The sequence below is a fragment of the Cydia fagiglandana genome, chromosome 18 (genome assembly GCF_963556715.1).
Source record: "Cydia fagiglandana chromosome 18, ilCydFagi1.1, whole genome shotgun sequence".
Taxonomy (NCBI): domain Eukaryota; kingdom Metazoa; phylum Arthropoda; class Insecta; order Lepidoptera; family Tortricidae; genus Cydia; species Cydia fagiglandana.
Genome location: NC_085949.1, coordinates 691,667 through 703,692, shown reverse-complemented (window position 1 = coordinate 703,692; position 12,026 = coordinate 691,667). Strand labels below are relative to the sequence as shown.

Sequence of the window (12,026 nt, the reverse complement as noted above, 5' to 3'; positions counted from 1 at the left end):
AGGAGACCTATAGTTCGTTTTTTTACATTAGAAATAAGGTAAACAATCTTGATGTGTCTTTTAATTGAAAAACACATTTTAAAAATAAGTTACGGCAAATATGTAACAATTATTATTATTTTTTTTTTTTTTTTAATTAATAAATCTTACAGCTATCATAACAGTTTCCCAATGCGATAGTGTAGGCAGGCTATTATTAGGTATATACTATAAGTACTATAACTAAGCTAAGAATAACACAACACAAACAATGTAACCTTTACAAATTCACTTTCAGAACAATTAAATACGTCAGTTCGATTGGCAACTTGGTTAAATGTGCGCAAGGCTCTCGTCCAAGGGGCCGTGCGCATCAATCCGGTGCGCGCGTGCGGCTCAACCAGTAGAGGCGGTCTGCGCCTCCGCCACACGTACTGTGGCGGCGCATAAACACCTATCGTCTCTAGTAACTCTGGGTTACTGATTTTTCCTCGCACTAGCTTAAATATATAAGAGGCTAGTGCCAATTCCCTTCTAACCTCTAGCTGGTCATATTCCACCATTCCGAGCACAAACAGGGTTGGGTACATTCGAGGATAGAAGGGATACACTCCATACAACTTTAGGTACAAGAACCTGATGAATTTATTTTGGATTCGTTCTAGAATAAACTTGTATTTCGCCTCATTTGGGCTCCAGACACAAGAACTGCTCTCCATGTGGCTTCTGACCAGGGCTTCGTACAGTGCGCGTATAGCTCTTATGTTGGAAAACCCGTGACACTGCCGCAGAACGAATCCCAAGTTTCTATAAGCCTTCTTGCAAATAGTGCTAATGTGGTGCCTAAAGGAAAGATCTGCGGTAAAGTGCACCCCCAAATCTCGCACTTCCGTCAAACGCTCCATCGGCGCCCCTTCTACTAGGTATTGATGATGTATCGGGCTGTAGGATCTGCTGAAGGACATCGACGAGCATTTAGCCACATTAAAGTGCAATTTATTGTCGTGACTCCATTGGACCACTCGATCAATGTCATTTTGCAACTCGACGCAGTCCGATACATCCTCGATTTGACGCACCAGTTTCAGGTCATCAGCAAAGAGCAAACAGTCCGCGTTTTTGACTACACTAGGCAGATCATTGATCATTAGTACAAAGTGTAACGGACCCAGATTGACTTGACTGACCCCGGACCTAGTATAGTATGGCTTTGACCTGCCTTATTATGAATCTGATACGATCATTTATATTCTTCTGCTTTGATAAGTAATAGTTTTTGATTTAAAAAAAGTGTTTTTCAATTAAAAGACATGTCAAGATCGCTTACCTTCTTGCAAGTTCTTTCTAATGCTAAAAAAAACGAACTATAATAAGATGACAATTATTATTTGCGCCGTAGCGAACGAAACGCATCTCTTTCTCTATCGCAATAATATGGAATATCAATGAATACTGTTTATAGTTCGTTTTTTTTAGCATTAGAAATAACTCCACAGAAGGAAGCGTGCAGTTTTTATCAGGCTCTTTAATTGTTAATAATTATTTAATTATCTAATGTAGCATGATCAATACATATTATTTACTTCAAATTATTACCGCTAAAAGTGCCGGATCTGGAACCACAAGCTTACTTCTGCGAAGTTCTTTCTAATGCAAAAAAAAACGGACTGTAGTTCCCCACCGCGCAAACGATTGGAATCTTGGCTTTGCTCTCTGTTTGAGATACGATCCAATGAGCATTATTAATAATATGCATAAAAAATACAATTTGAGGCGAAACATGACACTTTCACTAGGAAATAAGTAGAAAATAGGCTAATTTCTGGATGTTACGGTCTTTAGGGCAAGTTTGTAGCATCAAAACTTGTAAACTTTTCCTGTAGAACCGTTGATACTAGCACAAAATGCACAAATTTAATCAGCTTTTTACGAAATAGAGATAAACAATTGTGTTGTCTTTTAATTACTATCACATTTAAATGATTTAATATTATTTTGCAAGTAATTTTAGGGATAGTGCCTTTTTGATACACGTATAGTAGGTATTTATTTCTTTCTTCATTAATCATTACAATAGGTAATTTTGGTACTCAAATACGATAAATTCTCTTCCACTATCCTGGCAACCCTGGCAAGGCAACGGCAGTGACTTGTGAATTTCCCATGGGCAGACGTGTTTGACATATTCACAAAATTCAAAGCACATTCACAAAATTGTCCGCATTATCCTACAGATGGCGTTGACACGTTGAAACATTTTTCTGCATCACGCTATTGAATTCTTTGGTCAGTGGTTTAGTCACGTATATAACCCCGGCGGGATCTATGTGGCTACCACCAGCCTGGCACTGATATAAACGCTACCGAGAACATAACAACTTACGGCTCGATTCGGAAAATGAATTAAGTAGATTTCTACTAGACTTCAACAAGTTACGATACGGATAATTTAAAGACATTTGTAAGATAGATATGTCAAATCCTCTTGAACGATTTCGACAAGTTATGACTTAGATATCCAAGTCACATCTAGTCGATATCTAATGTAGATGTAGTTGATCTCTAAATCGTCTCAAGATCTTGTGATTATCTCGAAATCCGAATAGGCATGTTACATATCCAAGTCACATCTAGTCGATATCTAATGTAGATCTAGTTGATCTCTAAATCGTCTCAAGATCTTGTGATTATCCCGAAATCCGAATAGGCCTGTCACTGTCAGTCTCTATTCCATGCATTTCGCTTGTACTTGCATATTAGTGCGAGCGAGTTCTATAGAAAATAAATTACGTAGACGTTAGCGTATAATATCAGTTTTGACCGTGACAGTCCGACCCATGGTACGGATACTATGGTTTTATTTGAAAACGAATGCTGTTAGTCGGTTTTATCAAATAGACGGCCGGACACTTTGCTCGTACTGCGTTGGTTTACGATACTGAACAAATAGACAGCGTGTGCCTGAAGTACTTTCAGTATATTTTTTCCGATACCTATTTTCAAAAGGGAAAAATTCTTTGAATTTCATTGCGTAGCTAAACGGAAACGCAGTGAAATAGACAGAATGGTGTGTTAATTTGTTATCTGATCTATTCTTGTTTCTATTTGATGACATTTGCTAAAAAATTGTTGAAATGACGCTAGAATGAAATTCTTCATTTAAAGTTTCCGAGTAAACCTATTATAGGTTTTCTCGGAAACTTTTGTATAAAAAGAATAAATATTTTTATACATCGGTACCTTTATATTTTTATTAGAAATACGAAAACAACCTTTGTCTATAGCTATATACTCTTTTATTTCTAAGAAAATAACCCAAACGAAAATACTTAAATTTTCTAACAGCTGAGTTGCGCAACGTGTCTAACATTTTAATTCCAACTTTCCATTCATTTCATTTTCTTTATATTTCAACCACGTAATGGAAACATTGCATTAAGTTAGGCAAAGTGATTGATCAGTTCCAAGATTAAATAACTTACTCATGTGGTGACGTTTTATTTTCACACGTGTTCAGCTAAGCCCAAAGGAGTGAGCATTTTAGCCTATGCGTAGGTGGAGGTAAAGTTACTGAACTGATTATGATGGATGACTGCCGTAAGGCCAAAAAAATACGATGACAATTTTTATAGGAGTACTCATATTATATAAAAATGTAGTTTGCATTTGTGTATTAAAGATCAAGGGGAATATTGTGAAGATATCTAATATGTTTTTGATTCAGTAGTTGAATAATTGTAGAATTTTTAATGACAAAGAAAAACTTGCAAACATGATAAACATACTAAGTATGTATAAACAAAAACCTAATTTATTAATAACATTTTGTAAAACACTTAGATGTGATTAAGAAAAATATTCCTTAATATTCTTTGTCAACGTATTTTTGGGACAACCTGAAATAGAAAACCAAAACGAAAAGGTACCTATTTGGAAAACAATTGAGTTAATCCTACTGTCTCCTCCATATATTGGTATATTTTTTACGTCGAAATAAATCGTTATACGATTGAGTTAAGGTTAATTTTTAATAAATAAAAATTATCTACTTGTTACAAAATAATATTTCAGTTTCATTTCCTGATTGTTTTCGATCAATTCCCCTTTTTCGTATATCAGGTAAAAACGGATAGAATATATGTATTATAATCAAGCCCGCCTATATGTAAACGAAATTACCACATTCGTGCAGCGCTGTATTGAAACCTAGAATTTTAATATTTTATGTTTGCCTCCATATTGTCGGGCAATCAAAATATCGTTTCGGTTTTTTCGATACAAAGATACTTATTGATATTTTATTCATAGCGTTTAAACAAGTTATCTAAGTGAGAAATTTTAATAATGCAATTTTGCACAGGAAATCCATAGATTGGAGGAAGCGTAAATGAATAGTAATTATGTAGATGTAAAAGCTTAATCACTACATGAATGCACGAGGAAGGCGGCTATCAGAGAAGAGTGGCGACGTGTTGTGAAGCTTGCCACCAACACCTGAAGTGATGACCACGACCTCTCTGTCAAGAGTGATACCGACGAAGAAGAAGAAAAGCTTAATTAATGTTTTCAACGGGTCTAAGGCGATTAGATTTCTTTATCTTACCTTTGTTCCGACGTTTCAGCCAGGTTGCACTAGATGTGACCACGGAAGACTGACATTCCCAGCATGGTATAATAATATACTCCGCCTGGTACTCTCTTCCCGTCTTTTCGTGGTCACGTGACTGACACAAGCCTACGTCATCATGCGACAGCGCTATATGATAATATGCGATAGCGCTATATATAGCGGCCATGTTATTGTGACGTAGTCTTGTGTCACTCTGGGAAGAGAAGACCATGTTTTATTAGACTATGCATCCCAGCAAAATATCAATGGAGACATGATAAACAACACTAAGCTACCCGATATTAGTTAACATAAATTTTCGGGGTAGACAAATAAATTGATTTAACCGTTTTTGTTAATGTTTATTCAACATCAACTCGAACAATATCCGGACACTGGTCAGAAAATACATATATTCCTTGGTTTCAACATGGGAATTACTGGTCCCCAAGTTGACGATAATTTAAACAATTTGTACCCGACTTCCCCGAACTAAATTTCAAACACTAACGAAATATAACATTATAATATCGATGTTTTTAAATAACTATGTAAGGATAACGTTATAAAGGTCTGATTAGTTCTAAATTATGGTCTGTGCCTGTAACTGTTACCCTTACTTCAGGTAACTAACTAACTATTATGGCTCAGCGACCCAAAGAGGGTCTTGGCACCCGAAACGAGAGCACGCCACTTTTCCCGATCCTGTGCCGTTTTCTGCTAATTATTGGCTTGAAGCTGACGCAGATCCGCTTCCACACTGTCTCGCCAGCGGTATCTTGGACCCAGATTCTGGGCCGACCTCCCGGACGGCCACCAGTCGGTCTCCCCAGGTACGCACTCTTGGCAGCCCGATTCTACATAGGTAAATTAAAATAAATGTCAAAAAGTCAAACGTCAATATTACCTCCATAGGTTTCACAACTGAGTTCCAAGGTGTCACCCTCGTTGTACGGCTGAAGCAGTCGCGTCTGGTCTTTTGTTTTGGTATCCACTATAGTTGGCCGATTTGGAGGAGCTGCGGACAAAAAAGTTAATCAATACTTAATCACATTGGTTTTAAGTAAATAATTAGAGTTAGATCTAGCAGCAGCAGCGATTTTGATAGCCCACGCAGTGGAAGTGTTATTTTTAACCTCAAACTTCTATAAAACTATGACATGTAAATAACACTTGCGCTACGTGGGCTATCTAAATCGCTACAGACTTTTCTTGGTACAACTCTATGTACAATCTTGGACTCTGGTTTCGAAGGGAAAGCAGCTTCAATCAAACACCTTGTTTTTATAAACAGAAAGTATGTTTAATCTGGCACACAAATTGTCTCAATATACAAAAATAAATTAAGAAATCTTACGTATCCCACGACAGACAACCGTTCGCTAGTTCGAAACATAAAGAGCGACATCTATCGGGAAATTCAGTAAATAAAGTAAATAAGGCGTTTTATATACTCTATCTTAGCTTATTTTAATCGTTATTCAGTCGTTTGATCTCAACTTTAACTCCGACCAACAATAATTAGTTAGTTAACCAGCCAAATTCTAATTTGTAAGTCCGTCAAAACAGTCAATAGGTAATTTAAGTAACTGTCAAATGTTCTCAAATTATTCTCATATTCTTTGATCTTTGATTTTCTTAATCATACGGAAATTGTCTAAAATTGCCTTGACTGCAAATTAATTTCTTTGAGCTTTGTCCTTGGTTTCCCGGAATATCAAATTGATTTCCAGCAAAGATGAATCATTAAAATATAATAAAATAGGTATAATTTATTCGAGAACACAAACTCAAAATAGATAATCATACAAAAGAGAAAAACAAAAAAAGGAGAAAGTACTACCAAATGGTCCCATCTCAGCATGTTGCTGCCTACTTTCAGCGCTGATCTTCCGATAGAATAGTTAAGTGTTAATGAAATAAAATCGATTTCATGTAATAAAGACAGTTATTTTTAACAATCAAAGTTATACTTTATTATATACCTAGTCTTCGTAAACATAAATTTGAAATTAACTTTTTCAGATTTCATTGTTGCTTTCAGCTTTTCTCGCCGACTGTACTTTCTTTCAAAATTATCATTTCTAGAGACAATTCTAACAAAATAAACTCAAAGAGGTTGCGCTGTTTAACAAAGTTCCCACGACCACCACCTCCCGGCCAAAATCACATAACAATTATCTTTCATCACGGCTTCAAACAGGCGCGGATCCAGCCCTCAAAAAAGGTTGTGGTCACAGCCACTCCAAAATCGGCCAAGTGTGAGTCGAGGGTACCTGATGATTCCCCGACCAATAAATTCGCAGAGGGATCGCAAGCGATTTATTTCAGTCTATACACACTTAGCGCCACTTGCACCATCCCAATAACCCGGGGTTAACCCGTTAAACCGTTAACCCAGTGTCAAATTGTACTGGTAACCATGGTAACTCCAGGTTTAACCGGTTAACCCCGGGTTAGTGTGATGATGCAAGTGATGGCGCTTAGATCTATAGATAACTACACTAAAAAACTCCTTCGGCTGTAAATTAAACGCTGGCAATAAGCTGGAAATAATTGCCCCTGTTAGTAAATAATCTATATTCTTGCAAATAATTAGGGCTCTGTATTCAGCTGGGGTGCCTACCCTGATTCTCCGACCAATTTTTAGCAGATTGTCTATTCGCGAAAAACGGTCCGACACAGATAATTTCATAATCATTTAGTTTTCCAAGTTTGGTTAGGATTGGTTAAGTTTTGGAGGAGGAAACATTCGAGTACGAAACCTCTATTTTTGAGATTTATACGCAGGATTTTTCGACTTATCCTTATCGCACTAGTTTTAGGAGCCGCTTCCGTTAGCGAGACGGGTATACTTACCTAAAATATTTAAAACTCAGCTCCTGTTTCGTCTTAACGTTTCGCCAAAAATGGTTTCGTAGAGTCAATTATTCGTAGATGTAACTTTTGGTAGACTCTTGATTCACATATCATTCAGTTCGCTTCTGTGTAAATTAGCAGACCAATCATTAGAAGAATTTCATTTGGTAGAGTAATCTTTTCATCAAGCAACCTTCAGTCGAGTAATGTTTTATAACTTTTTTAAAGTTTTTGTCAAGTGGCACTCTGAACCCTGCCTAATATCATACAAAAATATCAATTTTAACATTTATTTTATATCTCTGGTTCCTATTTAGCTAACGTGATAAAACTAGTCTGCAATAATAGACTATTTAATAACTGTTCAAAAGAAATAAATAAGTTTTTGACATTATCAATAGTTTATGATTTATGAACAAAATAAGGCCAAAATCTGGAAAATGTCCACATGTAGAGCACTTGCCCCTACCCTTAAGTAGTCGGAATTTTACCAAAAATGGCATGCGATTTTTTTGTAAGGTCTATGGAGCCTTTTCCATACCCATATAGACCTGCGCTCTGAAACTCCTATGACAGTCAATTTTAACCTTTTGGCCGCCGGACCTAGTCCGCAAAGACGCTCACTCACACGCCAGAGCAAATTTTAAGTAAACAACTAATAACAAGTTTAGGGATTGCAAATAGTGATATCGATATTTACAATTTATGGTAAAAATCTTTTTAATTTAGCTTTGTTCTTATCCTGTTTTAATTTCATTCCAAATTTCCAAAATTAAACATATGTTTTACACCCGAAAATGTTTAAAATATAGGGATTTAACATAAAAAACAACCACTAAACAATGTCGATTCAAGACGTGATATCGCCGCACTAGGCTGTACGAGAAGTCTTTTATACAAGACAACGGCGCCCATGGACTGCCCGCAGTGCAGACCGACAAGGACTGTTTCCGCGCGGATCAAGTAATAATAGTCTCTAGGTCAACGGCGTAAGCGCTTGTCGGTACGTAAACTTTATTGGCGTAACGTTAAAGCTGCGCATCATATGTCGATAAAGTCAATATACCGGAACTGTTTTAGTGAAAATTACACGTGGGTTGAATTTTTAATGAGTGAAGATATTATTCCGGAATTAGAATCTATCATTATAATTTCAGTTTGGTTTACATTAATCTATAGGTAAACTCTTATCAAAAAAACGTTCAACGACTTGTTATAAAAAAATTACACATTAACTTCAATGTTATAGCAATAAAAGTAAAGTCTGATAAACAGGTATGTCCACAGGGACCACACTTGTGCGAAGCGGTCGCTGCGGTGTATCCCTTCCCACTAAGCTATAAAATAACATCAATTATTTTTTTTATTTATCTCTTCTGCAATTAAATAGTCCACAATCTACAAGGGCAAATTTACTTGTCTGACTCTACTTTATAGAGCTAAAGAAGCTACCTGAACTTTAAATATAGTTATGCCTATCTGACTCTCGTTCTACGTATTCTAGTAAGTAGTTACCTACTATTCGTTGAAAAAAATTGGCGATTAACAAGTGCTCAAATACTTAGATAAAAACATATTTCTGACTTTATATTTACTTTAAAAATTCCCATATCGAGTAAACATTCCCATCCCTAGCTGTCTTTTATACAAGACAACGGCGACGAGGAACATGAAAAATGTTGAAAATTGGAGCAATTTTTTTAAATCCCTTATTATAAAAGAAGGGATTTATATAGCGGCTTAAAAAGCAAATAAATGAAAAAACAAAGACCTTAAATATGAACACGAGTGTAAATGAAATTGCAATTGTTATTATTTTCACATTAACTCAGTGGTTGAATTTGTGTCTTGTATACAAGACGACGGCGCCAGCGTATCGTTCTATCGTTGTCTTCTATACCGGACAACGGCGGTCAAAGGGTTAAAAGCTGGAATTATTATAAGAAATTGTACAAAAAATTCTGAATGTTTAAATTTAAGACTCCATAAGTTAATAATTTAATAAATTGCTGTTTATTCTGTATCACTAATAATTTGAGTTGTCAGCTGATATAAATACAGCAAGGAGTTCTATTTCACTAAGTACCTATAGTATTATATAATTGTGTTATTCAATTTATTTATTAGGTAAGTTGACATTGTTTATATGGTAATTTTATGTTGTACTATTTTGTGAGCGTTTTGGGGCCACCTGTAACTCGGGCAGTTTTGACGTTCATCAAACGATAATTCTACGAAAAGTAAATCTGCGTATCGATCAACTGACTACTCTGCGTACTTATACCTAATGAAATTCTGCCAAAGCGTCTGCGATACAAAAATCGGCGTAATTCTACCCGGGGAATCAATAGGGCACCCTATTAGGGTTGTGGGCATGCCCACCGTGCCCACAACGGTGGATCCGCGCCTGGCTTCAAATTATCGGAAAGTATGTATGTTTCACGAGTATTTACCTATCGCTTTATAGGATGTTAATGGCCGCCATCTTGAATATCTCAGTTTCCAGCAAAATTTCAATGTGCAACCAGCAAATTCGAATTCAGCCGAGTCTAATTTAAAAAACTTGGTTGCCGAAAAGTAATATAATTTTGCCAGTCGCATCAAGAAAAAGAGCGATTTCGATTTTTTTTTGTATAGACTAGGATAGGGAAAAATCTCAAAACGATAAATTTGTAAAAAAATAAGGTAAATTTATACGGAACGAGTCCAACTCGCACTTGTCCGATTTCTTTTAAATAATGTACCTAAACTTATATTATATACGAACGGCATGTAGCAAAAATATATAATTTCTAAGACCACCAGGTAATAAGTTTAGTATTTCTTGTAATGTAGATATTAGTTACCTATTTTTGCAGATACAAAATAACTTTCCCTCAATATCTTGCCCAATCTTCCAAACACGCTTTTTCCTCAAAGCAATGTTGATGTATTTATTATTTGTAATGTTTTATTATTCGCCCATTTTCTCATTCCGGAGGCGGATGTACGGAGATTACTTGACGTCCAATGGAAGAAAAACAATGAATTATTTATCTGAAGCAGTAATGATGTTGGTAGGCCGTTATTAGGTTACTTTACGAATAACTTTTTCAATCAATCAGACAAAAATATATGAAAAATAAGTTTTTGGCAAAAATTAAATTTTTGGTACAAGCTTTTATCGCTGACTGTACTTTTCATTCCACAGGCAACTAATACTCATCGAGACAATTCTAAAAACCCCAAACACAATTAGGTTTCGTTATTTTATCACCGAGTTCCTATGGCCACCTCCGGTCTCCATCATCAGATCAGCTCCATGACACCATAATATTGCATTGTCACTCGACTTACGTATGTATGCAAAATTTCAGCTCAATCGGAAACCGGGAAGTGGATCAGATTTAACTTGCAAGATTTGATTACAGACAGACAGACAGACAGACAACGGTCAGGTGAAACTAAATAAAAGCTTGTAATTATAGCGCTTTTTTAGATCAAAATACGGTTGCCAAAAAAATTATTATCTTAAGGCCTTTATCTAATATATTCATTACTTTTGTTCGCTAGAAAAAAAACACGAACATAGGTCTTACTAAGCGCACCTTAAAAATATATAAAAGATTTTGCACAAAAGCTAATTGGAATTGCTACTAAAAATGTGCATAATTTTTTTGATTAAAAGGCAACATGGTATTTTTAATTTATGTTTGCTAAAATATAGTTAACAATAGAATCTAAATTGGGAACGGCGGCAAGCAAAAACTGTTTAAATAAAATGAATCATGCATTGAATCTGTAAACGCCCTTGGCGCTCTTTGAAATAAAATCCCAAGAGACTTTAACCTACGCCCTTTAGATACTAGAGGTCAAACTCCTAACTCGGCAAACTAGCAAAAAAATGTCCCCAAACTTGTCAAAACTAGTTTTAAATGAGAGACCCTTCCAACAGTCCGCCGGGGACTTTGACGCGATAACGCGAAGATACTATCAACGGAGTTTGTCAGCTTCAACGAAGTGTATGGAAGACAGTTTGTCCGTCTTTGAAGTCAGCTTTAAAGCAAGATAAATGAAAGCTTAGAATAAATTTAAAAGTGGAAATTTTTACCGGCTTGGGTGAGGCTTGAACTCACGCCACTGTATCGCTATAGCCCATTGCTCTGCCATATGCTGAGCTAAGACCTAACCCAAAGCAAAGACATAATATATGTAATTTCGTATAAGATGAATAAAGTCTAAGAAAAAAACGTGCCCCGGAAATCAAGAAAAAGTCATTCTCGGATAGATGGCGCACACACCTTTGGCCTATTCTCGGCTAGATGGCGTTGACGACACCGTTTGATATTTAACAATTTTAACACATATCAGTGAAAGAACATGGGTCAGTATGGAACAATAAAAATTAAAAATCATTTATCCGTAAACATATTTTGATTAATTTTTACATTTTCAATTTTATTTTAAGTTTTAATCGTGTGTCGATAGATGTGGCAGTAAATGTACCGTGACTACAAAATTTACTTTGGCAGTAGCCCTCTATACTATCTATTCTCTTTACCCAAAGTCAGCAAATATTCACCATATGGGCTTTTAGTGT

The 12,026-nt window shown here is 35.9% G+C and overlaps 1 protein-coding gene across 1 annotated transcript in view; it reads right to left on the bottom strand.

The window, feature by feature from the left end:
* Nucleotides 1–12,026, bottom strand: part of LOC134673571 (nephrin-like) — a 220,784-nt gene that overhangs the window by 62,539 nt on the left and 146,219 nt on the right. The window contains exon 4 of the mRNA XM_063531569.1: nt 5,496–5,606. Coding sequence (XP_063387639.1) covers nt 5,496–5,606 — 111 coding nt within the window. The remainder of the gene's footprint in view (nt 1–5,495; nt 5,607–12,026) is intronic.